The sequence below is a fragment of the Dromaius novaehollandiae genome, chromosome 3, assembly GCF_036370855.1.
Source record: "Dromaius novaehollandiae isolate bDroNov1 chromosome 3, bDroNov1.hap1, whole genome shotgun sequence".
In the NCBI taxonomy this organism is placed as follows: domain Eukaryota; kingdom Metazoa; phylum Chordata; class Aves; order Casuariiformes; family Dromaiidae; genus Dromaius; species Dromaius novaehollandiae.
Window position 1 is genome coordinate 33,709,865 of NC_088100.1, and position 12,384 is coordinate 33,722,248.

General features: G+C 35.2%; 1 protein-coding gene across 14 annotated transcripts in view; it reads left to right on the forward strand.

Moving 5' to 3' along the window:
* RIMS1 (regulating synaptic membrane exocytosis 1) overlaps positions 1-12,384 on the forward strand; it is a 356,720-nt gene that overhangs the window by 127,564 nt on the left and 216,772 nt on the right. For all 14 annotated transcript variants that reach the window (XM_064508655.1, XM_064508656.1, XM_064508658.1 and 11 more), the window contains exons 3-4: positions 3,603-3,816; positions 5,421-5,432. In XM_064508655.1, the coding sequence (XP_064364725.1) occupies positions 3,603-3,816; positions 5,421-5,432 (226 nt within the window). The remainder of the gene's footprint in view (positions 1-3,602; positions 3,817-5,420; positions 5,433-12,384) is intronic.

Here is a 12,384-nt window from a genome sequence, read left to right on the forward strand (position 1 = left end):
CTGTATATGTAAGAGAATTTGAGAGGGACTTAGCTGCTGCCTTTTAGAATAGCCAGAAATACAGACATTCAGACATTCCTCGGAAAGGTGAGAAAGATAGTTCAGACCTTTCAAAAGAAGTAGTTGAACCACACACAGGCTAAATAAGATTCTTTCTGCTTTGTAAAAATTTGCATTCTGTTACAATACTGGAAAATAACAGATTTTGGTGACTGAAATTCCTTCGATTTCCCTTAGAGCTGATAAGTTAATTCACTAATTCAAATCAAAGTAGCAGTTATTTACACAGCCCTGCATTAATAAAGCATAATTTGAAGAACTGGCCATCTTACGTCACTGCGTCCCTGTGCATAGTAGGAATTAATTGACTAAAAACCCTAGGAGAGTGAAGCATGTCTGATGACCTCTTCATCTCCTACATTAGCTAATAGCATTCATATAAACTTGTGTGCAGGCTCCTGAAGTTCACAACTGTTTCCTTCCACTCCATTCCAGTTGAAGATAAAGTGTTAGGATTTCTTCAGTAATGAAGAGTATGAACATGCAAGATAAGCACTTGTTTGCAGGTCTTAACACTGATGGAGAAAATAAAAAATTTATTAGCAAGGTTTATTTATAAACAAGCAAAATCTACTCTCAGTTAAATTTTGCTTAGTTGGCAGTACATTTGTCTGCCCTTTGGTTCACACAGAAGGGCAAAAGATCGTTGTGTTAATATACTTTCTGAGCTTCATACAAGATCAGAAAAAACTTCAGCTATACACCGCCTAAGTGAAAGAATAGGAGCAGGTGTAGTGCTTCCTGTTATCTTCCCTTTGCCACATTAGTAGTCAGAGCTTGCATATCTTATAGCAGTGGAGGAGAAGTGAATTTAGCTTCCATGGTTCCATTTCTGAATAAAACATTTGATATAATAAGAAATTTACCTACAGACCTCTCTGTTGTTTAAATACATTCTTTAAGCTGGTTAATATATGCATTCCTGAACATTTTCAGTTGTTTGTATACATTTTAAGTAAGTAGCTGTCAAAGAAAAGTAGTAATCACACGTGTAATCCAGTAACGTGGTGCTAAGTTTCCTCAGTATTTTGCCTAATTCTTTTGACCCACTTTCCTGTCTCACCAACACTTCAAATGTTTCTTGAGCAGGTTAGCAAAATAAAAACAAAGCAAAACAAAATTGCTACTCCTGCCAAGGTTTTCATTAGCATAAAGCACTAAGTATAATGCATCATGTTTGTAGTGAGGGAGAATAGAATATTTGGCTTCTTAGCTTCTCCTTTTACTATATTTGTGTCCTCAGAAGAGTGGTGTCCTAATAAAGTCACTATTTTTAGTGTGAGAGTTGATTGATTTATATAATTATGAGCAGTGATATTCCTGTCCAAACGGAGTATGTGTATTGGATCCTGATTTCTATTAGTAAAGTTTAGTTATCATTTTCTAAGCTTGACTATCATTGTAAAGTAAAAATATTCACCTCACCAAAACAGTATTTAGGGGAAATGTTAGTTATATATGACTAACTAACGCTGATTACTTGTATCTTAAAACTTGAAACAAGTCCACCATCAAAAAAGAAATTCCTGCACAAATATAGAATTCTCTCACTAGAAATACATTGGTTAAATGGTGTGAATCTCAATGCTAATTAATGGAGCAGGTAGCTCAAAGCAGGTGGAGAATGAAGGATATGATGAAGACTTCTATAGACAACACGCCTACTCTTATCATTTGTTAAACTCAAGACTCTCTGTTTCTATTAATAAGCTCTTTAGTTGTTCCTGGATTTTTTATATTATCCATGGAGATGTAGATTTAGTGCCACATTTGAAAACGCTGAGGGGAGAGAGTCTGTAGTTTCCATATAGTATGGTGAAAAGACTTAGTTGTAAATGTACCCTACCTGTACCCTCATGCGTTGCATGCTTAAGCTCTTGGCTTACAACCAACCAACAACAAGCCAACAAAACTCCAACTCAGGAGTTGCAGTACTGTCCCAGTGCACCTAAAGAAAATTTCATTTCCTGTATGATTTGATCAGTAGTAAAATAGTTAGCAGAGTCGGAATATAATCCTTTTAATTAAGCTCTAAGGTGAGGTTTCACATGACAACTGAGCTGATCTACCAGCTAGTTGCCATGAAAAGGGTGATCCTACTTTCTCCTGTTCTTTTCTGCTTCTGGCCATGTCCTTTTCTTCTTCTTCTTCTTTTTTTTTTTTTGGTGGGTGTCAAAACCAGTGTGTAAGGAGCAGCAACTGCATGCATCCAGGAGCAGGAGAGAAGCTGGCTTGCCCTTTTTGGAGGTGGAGAGCCCTTTAATTGGTTCCTCTGTGAAGCTTCACCCTTACAGCCAAAATCTCATAGAGAGAAGCAGGAGAACACACGCTTCTCAGAGATGATATTGCGTAACTGTAACGTAGATCTTCACATCATAGTGATATAAAAGATTTCATCTTTAATTATCAAATTAGCCTTATTCCTGACTTACAGAAGGGGAAGTGGAAAACAAAGGAGTGAATTCTCGTGTTCAGGAATAGAAGCCAGGTCTTCTGAGTAGCAGGAAATGTTGCTGGTTGGTGGGCATACCGTCAGGCTGTTTGCTGTTTGGGGCAGCTGGAAGAGAACGGCTACTCTGCATTTATGGCTTATTCATATTTCGAAGATTAGCTCCATAAAGGAATAAGATGGAAATTTTTCATGTAGTAAAATTCTGTTTCATAACAAATTATGTAGTTGCCATTGTGGCCTAATTTGGCACTAGCAAACAGACATAAGCACTACCTGTAGTAACATCCACACTGAACACCAGTTTTCATCTTAGAATTCTGTATACCTGTTAGTGCGCCTATATACTCCTATATACTCCTCCAGTTAAGTTAAAACAAATGTCTGTAACGTGGGACAGGAGACAGGTCAGAGTTTTACGTTAAATAATCTCCCATATCTCTGTTATTAACATTAATAGAATAGAATATTCTATAAAGCTATGGAATGTTAAGATGCAGATTTCACTTAGAAAATGGTTTTAAAATTGTCATATGGCTAGTGTGATAGTAGAATGCTTGCTGGAGTCCTTAAGTTACATATATTAGTAATTTAGATTTTGAAAACAGAAGCATGACACTGGAACCAAAGCTTGGTTATAATTTTTGATTACAGCTGCTGTATAACTAAAATAATGATGATTATTTTATAAAATCATCATTTATATAATTTATATAATGATGATTATTTTATATAATTATGATGAAAGGCAAGGCAGATTTGCCCAGGCAATTATATTTTAGCTTTTATTTTGTACATTAGATGCTTTTACATAAAGCTGTGCAATTTTGTCCATGTTTGCATATTCGGATCAGTTTCTGTTCAAGTGAAATGATTTTCTCACTATCTTTTAAGTAAATCTAACATGAATATAAATGCATGTTAGTTTTTTCCTTCAGATTGTCCTATTGCAGTTTTCCAGATGCAGTGGGTATTTGATATGAGATGAAATGTACAGGAATATTAGTCTTAGTTATAAATTGGAAGAAAGAAATATACAATAATCATGTTTCCTTCCATTCTTGCTATATAAACTTTTTTCTCATCTATGCAGGAGGTTGCATCAGCAATTTGAAAGCTATAAAGAACAAGTAAGAAAGATAGGGGAAGAAGCCCGCCGTTACCAGGGAGAGCACAAGGATGATGCTCCAACATGTGGAATCTGTCATAAAACAAAGTTTGCAGATGGTTGTGGCCATTTATGCTCTTATTGCCGGACCAAGTTTTGTGCTCGATGTGGAGGTCGTGTCTCTCTGCGATCAAACAATGTAAGTGTCCTGACGTGTGCTCTTAAGAAAAAGTCTCTTTGGCATTATCAAACTACAGTTTGTTCATCTTAAATTTATCATTTCATGTTTCATTTTACTTGAACATTTCATTCATCACTTTGTTATGAGGTAGGTATTAAGGGAATTGTGTATTTAATAATTGTGGAATGCAGGATTCAGAGAGTTGGTTAATTAAAATAAGAGAATATGTAGTATATGGTTGTATTGAGTGATACTTGAAGTAAACATTCTTGTTTTGGTTAGAATGAAAGAAAAATCCTTTTGTTGAGTTAAAACTCCATATTGAGAAGTTCTTATTGTACTATTATTTTGTATCTCTTTTAAAAAAGTTTTTCATACACATTTTTAGATTTCTCTTATCAGTCCTTTTTTTGGTTAAGAAAAAAATCTTTCATACCACATTGAGAGTGTAATGTCAGTATATTTTTAATTTAGTTTAAAAGTGAAACTATAGATTAATCTGGATTAGGTATCACACTTTAAGGCAGGTGAGATTTATCTTTCTCTCTCTGACTTGTATGCAGTTAGCTGCAGTAACTGTCCACAAAACTGAAGGCTGTCCTGGGATAGCCTCCGTTCAGGCAGTCCGTTACAAGGAACTGGCTATTCGCTTGTACGTGATTGGTAGGCTCTATATTTGGAAGGCCATTATCCAACGTTTATTTTTGGCTCATCATCTAGTACCATGGTGTGTTATAAAACATTTTACAAATACCTTTTTACTGTATGAATACTTTGTTAACTATCATGGGATGAGATAACTTTCTGCAGAGGGCTTCAAGGTGCCAGTCTTGTATGGGAAGCTCACCTTTTTATATCTGTACAAATACAGTAAAAAGTGATTATGAGATCTACAGCAGATAATCACATTCACCGGAGAACTAGTTTATGGTCTTTTGACTTTCTTTGGGCTAAAACTTATTTGAATAATGGCTTCTGAAATTTCATATAAAGCAAGACAAAATGACTCTGAAAAATACCATTTTGTCTTTATTTGGGGAGCTTTCCGTAACCCTGATGTACTTGCAAGTGCATTAACTTAAGTTAAATTAACTTTCTGAAAAAGTCATGTAGGTGCGATGAGTGAAATTTTGATATATTCATATTTTAAGTTACATGGATGCATTATATTGTATCACCTGCAGGTGGTATCATTAGAACAAGTCTGTGAAAATCTTGTTTACTTTGATATATTAGCTTATAATAATAATTGGAGTATATCAAGCACAGCTTATCTTTACTCAGAAAGAAATTGAACATATTTTAATTATTTTTCACTTAGTGTTGCAATTCACAGAAACGGAAACTGTGAAAGTTTCCATTCATTTATAACTTCTATGTTGTTTGTGAAATTGTTCATACTTCCATGTGCTCGGGTGGGGATATGTGTTTTCTACATATGCAGTGGTGTAATTTTTTATTTAAAACTTTTTTTGGAAATCTTATGTTTTTAGCTCTTTGTAGAGAGTTTATTAGAATTGCATTTCTTTGAAATCTGCCTATTAATACTTGCCTACTTTGTTCTTTTTCTCTTCTTTTTTCTTTTCTCTTTTTATTCTGCTTCCTTGGATGCTTTCCCAAAGGAGGATAAAGTGGTTAGAATCCATGCTTTTTATCATTCATTATTATAATGTTGCTAGTTAACTGGGAAACAGACTGAACTGAAATTTTGAAATGATCCAAAGGGGAGGGAGGGAGGAGTAGCAAAACTCACAACCAGACCCCTCCCGTCCCCTAGCTGAACAAAACCTCTAAAGATGGCCCAGCAAGAAAAGCTAAGACAGTTCTTAGTTTTTGTGCAGTTTTCAGAATAGGAGAATGGAAGCAATTCATTAAAAATTGAGGATTACTAATCCCAATAGACTAAAAAGTAGAGAAAGTAATAAAACATAATAAAGCTTTATTTCATAAAAATTACATTGATTAGTAATCTTTTTGCATGCAAGGTCCTTCCATCTGCTTCAGGAATGTAATTTAAAATTTTAAATGTAATGTTACATTGATTTATATTGCTTGCTGTGTTTCACTTCTGGCTGCAGCCAGAATTCAGGGAATTCTTCTGAAATCATCCTTTTGATTTTGCATTAGAAATATTTGTCCAGGCAAAAGATGACCTTTTAAAGCCGAACATAACGTAGTGAGTAAGACGGAGTGACTCCATTGTGAATGAGTAATGATAACATTTCAAAAAGTGGTAAAACTGCTTTGGGACCAAATGCAGTAGTGGCCTATTCAGTATTCATGCCTGTGCCTCTTCAGAAATAGGTCAGTGTAGTTTGCCCTTCTTCTCTGCATCCTCTGCAAAGAGGGAAGGGTGTACTTGAGCAGGAGAGGGCATGTCTGCTTAATTCCCGTTCTCAGGCAGGTCTGGCAAAGGTATTCGGGGCTTTTAACTTGGAGACTTAGATAGTGGGAAGTAGCTAGCTTCACTGTCACTCAGCTGAAATTAGTGCAATTAGTGCAAAGCTTACAGAAAAATACCTTCTCTCGCATGTGTACATTGTAGTATTTTTTTCTTTAGGCAAGAGTGTTCTAAGAACACGTTTGTGTGGCCTGGCAGCGTGAAGGGGAGCTGTCAGCTTGTTTGAGAATTCAGTTTGCTTCAAGTGCAGCAGTATGTATTGCAGCTGCTTATGCATGTACTTTATGTTATCATAGCTACAGAACTTGGTTTTCACACCAGTTTGTGATGAGGTGCTACCCAAATCAGGGAGGATGAATAACTGTGATCACCAGCATCCGTAATGTCTGTTAAAGGCAGTTATTTACATGGGAGATGAAATGGTTCCCTAATGTCTGTCTCTGAGTTGTTTTCTGTTTTGTTTCCTAGTTCCTAATGGACATGGTTGTTTTTCTAATGGTTATGAAATACGGCTTGCTACAGTTTCATTCCACTGTTTTCTACGTGCTGCTCTGAACAATATAGTGAAACAACCCAGGACCTCTGATCTTTTCCATTCTATTAGTCTAAATCACTTAGGATAGAGTGAGAGAAGTTTCCACTTGATATTGATTTGTTTCTAAAGCAGTGCATCATTGATGACTCCACTGGAGTGTATTAAAAAGGTAGTGCTCTTGCAGCAGAAACAGCTTTAGGACCAGATACAGCAAAGGTCTTAAGGGCTGAAAGTGCCACTTAGGTACAATTTAGCCGCCTAGGTTTGGGAGAGCAATCCAGGTGAACCTGGATTGTATATTCTTGATTTGATGAGGGGACAACTTATGTGTTTATCTTTGACGGATGCTATTTGAAACCCAGAAAATAGGCCTCACAGCACTGAAGTTCCCTGAAGACATGTGCTGAAGACATACCTGAGGATTGTCCTAACTTCAGATAAAGATATCCTTGTTGTTTGCACTTGCCTTGCTTTATTTAGGTTTTGCCATTGTTGAACTCCAAGCTTCCACATGCCAAGAAAATGCCCTAATAACATACATGAAAATATCATTTATACTTTGTGACAAAGCTGAGCCACTTGTCATTCACCACTGAAAAATTATAGGGGTCAGCAGGAGATTATACAGTAGTTGAGCCTGATTATGTGAGGAGTATAGGGAACTTTTTTATAAGGTACAATTGCTTTAACAATGCCTTTCTCTGAAAGCTAACAGACCATATAGTATAAATTAATGCAAAAGATGATTAAATAACTGGCAGGTAATGTCTTTTATAAGCAGAACAATTGCTATAATATAGATAGAGCAACACCAGAAAAATAGTATTTGTTAATTTTTTTCATTGGCTCAACATTCCTGACTAATCTACATGTAGGGACAAACCCTTCTTTATCTATCTGGTGAGTTTAATGTTAGTAAAGTAGTTTGATACATGTTTAGATGACTCTTGTTCTCTCCATGTGAATTTTTACCACTATAAATTATATTAATATTAAAGGTTGTGCACCAAGTTCCTACAAGCTAGGGGTTCATAAGTTGGAAAGGATGGTGAACTGTGAATTACTGAAGTGCCAAGCCCAGAAAAAGTCAAGTAGGACCCCAGATTCAAGATATTTCCAGCAGAGGTGGAGATTTACGCCAGTGATGGTAGTACTGATGAGACTTCACCTTGGATGTTGTGTACCATATGTTACCCATCTTTGATAAAGCTAAATTCAAACTGTGACAAGTACAAAGAAAGTCATACAAAGGATGATCAAAGGAACGAAGAGTCCATCATGTGAGAGGAGACTAGAGAGATTAGAGAGGCAAAAGCTGGAGAAATTATAATCGATATCTAGAAATACAGCAAGTTTAAATAATAAGCAGTAAAAATAATCATTAAACTAGAGGACAGTGAATAAGTAAGACCAAATGCATGTAAATTGACCATAAATGCTTTTGTCTTGGGAAAAGATTTTTGCAGTTGGTAGCATAAAGCTTTGGGAAAATCTTTGCTATGACTCCTTGGAAGGAGAAAAATAACTTAGTAAAGTTTTAAAGACAAGTTTAAGGAAGGATTTATATGATGTGGTTGCTCGTGACTGCAGGGGGATGTATGTGATCCCTTAAGAGGTTCCTTCCAGCTGTTATTCTTAGCTAAGATATTTTTTTAAATGTGGTATAGATGATGTAATAATTTAGGGAAAGCCTCTGGAGCCATTTTTTACCTTTTAAAGTAAATGCCAAATATATTTTAAGGAGTGTTTAAAAAATATAGACCAGAACTTATTATATACATTTTTCTCCCTCTACTTAAAATAATATATGACATCCCAAAGTATTAATTCCTTGTAATGGGAGTCAGTAGGCATGCTAGTTTTATTACGAGAATTCTGTGATTACAGTGCACTTACAAAATTAATTGACAGTAACTGATACATCCTAGTGGCTAATGAGGCACATACCTTCTAATGATTCTTATTTGAATATGTCAAAAGGCATTACTAAATGTGTATTTTAAGTTCTGGCATGTACATTGAGTATTGGTTAGCTTTTCATATTTTTCACCCAAGTCTACTCTTTCTTCACATGGTTGCAGACAAACTACATTTAATGGGAGCATTTTTAGATGAGAGGGCTATTAATTTATTTACTAAATTTAGGCTTAAATTTAGTCATTCAGTGAGAGTATTCACTGTGTTCATACTGTTAGTAATCATATCAGTGGTTGTGCTTACTGAAAACAGTTGGTGATTGTATGGCATATAGAAAAAATACAAGTGTCTTCTTCATTTGTATTACCCTAGTATTTAGAAACAGTGTTAATGTTATTGTGGCAACCTGTTCATTGTGCATACTTTGTAAGAAACCAGAATGTTAGTAACAGGATTTTACATGAGGCAGCATTTCAGAAGGAAGTAATATAGCTGCTTAGAAAAAAGCTGGCATTATTTGGTATTTTCTACATATTTTACACAGTTTCTCATGGAATGTCAGCACTTCTGCTCCAGATCCTACTATTTCTGTTCCGTACAGCAGCATTTTAATGGCCAACATAGTGGTAGGTTTGTTAATTTACTTGTTTCCATTTTATTCTCCCTTCTCTTTGAGGTGTGAGTAGGGCAATGGAGAAGTGAGCAAAACGTCTGGGTGATGTTCCTCTGCAGCTTGGCAAGGAATGGACAGAAACTTGATTCAGTCCTCCCAAAACTGTAGCTATCACTACGTGTTCTTTTCTTTAATGCAGTTGTGCTAGAGCCTTGTATAGCAAAAGACATCAGATAATAAAACATGACTTTTGCATTGTTCCTGTAAAAGCTTTTTCCTAATATTTGCTTATACAGTCTAGAAAGATGAATTTCCTTTATAAACACCTAATGCATGAAGGTGTGCAGCTCTGTTTCTCTCTTCTTAAAGAAGCAGAGATACACTTCAGGGTACAAAAGTAAACTTGAATGAGAGTACAGTTTCTTCAAATCAAAGTGTTTTGTGAGGTGGGGTGGATGTTTTGAACTATGTGAAATTCATACAACACTGTCAGAAAAGATTAGATGGAAGATTGATGCCTCAGTGTAAGCCACATATTTTTCTCTAGAAATCAGTCTACCATCTCATAGACTTCATTAAGATTGCAATTTCTGATCAAATTAAAAGTGAAAATAGATGGGAGCAAATGATGATTCTTAAAAATAGTTGTGTTACCATGCTTCCATTTTTTCCAGAAATGCTGGTGCGCAGAATAGAGCAGTTTGATGACTCATTTTTCTATTTACATATGTAAAGGATGATTGAGAGGAAATCAGGATGTGAAATACATAATAGATAAAAAGTGATTTAACTGAACTTTGTGCTCTGTGATTGTGGAAAATAATGTCAACTGTCAGTGTTGAGATACTAGGGATGGACATTTCTCATCTAGGTTTGACTAAAATTATTTTCATTTTATTATTATGTCAGTGATTTATACTCTGAAAAACAGAAAACTTGGAAACATTTTTCTAATTGCATGTCAGGTGTTTCTGCAGAGAGTTTGTCATTTAATTCCTTTAAATTATATTTAAAATTTGTTTACATAATGGTTTGCTAATTTAAGCCTTAACAACTTGAGTGCGTATGCTGTGCAATTCAGCTGTGTACTAATGGTTTTACCAGAAGTTTTTAATACTGTCAGAACAAAATTTCTGGATTGTCAAGAATGTTTTTACATTTCCGTTCACAGAAGTCTTATGTCAAATTGTCCATTAACAGGCTAATTTATGTAAGTTCTGACTAACACAGCTGTAGCACAAAAAGTTTTTCCTCAAAAGGAAGTAAAATTACATGGCAAATTGCAAAGCGATAGCGGATAAATTATCTCTCTGTAGCATTCAGCATAATTTGTTTCCTAAAAGATTTGGTTTTCATAGGCATCAGGAAAGAAGCACTGCTTTTCAATAATCCCTCACTAAAACTGCTGCTTTCAGTGTATAAAAGAAGAAAAAAGATAAAGCAGTCCAGTAAGAAGCTGAAGAAATCTACCTCAAATAAGACGTAGAGCTCTTCTCCTTTGTGCAAAGTTAGTTCACTGTCGAACAAATCTCAGTGTTATAATTTTTTAAATATATCTTTAAAACTAGCTTGCTCTTCAAATTCGTTGAAGCAACTGTATTCAACTTCACTTTAATACCTGTTTTTCAGTGTCCAGCTACCATATATGATTAGTTCCTTTTTGCATACAAAAAAGCAGGCAGATAATGGCTCAGGATGGCACTTTTGCTGCTGTGCTTTATCCAGGTTTAGCTTTCCTGTTAGCCAAACATTTTAACTATTTACTTTGTATGTGATTCTACTACTGATGACCCAAGGAGACGTATTGCCACTGCAACCTTCTTTCTTAACCCATGGTAGAGGGCTCCTGAACCTTTCATGGCTCTCTTTGCTGTTAGCATGCATGCTAAATAACAGAGTGGTCAGTGGAAACCCTGCTTAAATAATATTGGAAAATCCATGAAGTATAATGGAGCCTAAACAAGAACAACCTTCTTAGTTCCCTGCAGCATTATTAATGGTCATCTGTTAACTTATTTTTTGTGGTCTTTTATGTTAAGTACATTTGTTTCAAATTAACTGATTCAAATTAAAGAATTTGAGAATTTATTTTTTTTAGTAGAGAAAATTTCAGCAACACCTTGGAGTGTAATAATTCCTCCACTTGCAAAAGCTTGTCTTAAAAAAGTAAGTATTGATAAAATCTCAAAGGTCAGTAAGGCTATTTCTGAGCGCTTTATTCCACCTCCTTCTTGTATAATCTCGTATGCACTGTAGATATCTGTATATGTGGTTGGTATGTATATACATAAATATGTATTGTATATATTCTTGTGTATTCTTATACATATTGTGAGGATACATGCATACCCATATAAATATAGTGTATATTCTAACAGAGGAAGTACAGGGCGGAATAAAGCTCTTAAGAAACCTTATTGAGCTTTCAGATCTTTAAATCATTAAAGATATTTAAATCAGTTAAATAGTCATTATTTATATGCTCATTTGTTTTTCCAAAAAATACAGTATGCTAAAGGAACTTGCTCTTCGCAACGTGGAATGTTCATGTATCTTTTGACATGCATGATGAAAAATAAAAGAGGCAGGGATCTTTAATGCTATTTTTGTTACCTGTTTCCCCATAGTAACTTCACACCCTATAAGCTTGTCAAAAGTAGTCTACGCAAATTCTCCTTAGCATCTGCTAGGGAATAGTTCTGTGACTTACCACTTTTGACAAATGAATTCCGGAATTTTTAGAACCATTCAAAAAGAGCACTAAAAAGTATTAAGCTTTTTTAGCTCAGTGTTCAGAGAGAAGGAAAAAATAAAGCTACCAGATTAAGCTTTTTGTTTCCCTTTAAAGTAGTATTTTTACCACTAACAAATTCACATTCTGTTTGGTCCAATTAATTTGGCAATACAAAGCAGAGCAGCACTAACAGGAGAGCTGTAGAGTGATTTCTTCCAGGAATGCTTTGTAGCCTAGCAATTAGGACATTTTCTTAGACATGGGAGATTGGTGTTGAACTCCATGGTGATTAAAGCTTGCTTTTCCAGATAGGAATATGGTACTCTCACCACAGAAATGAAGAGGAACACCTTCCTATCTGATTTCTTGTTTCAGTCTCACCAAAG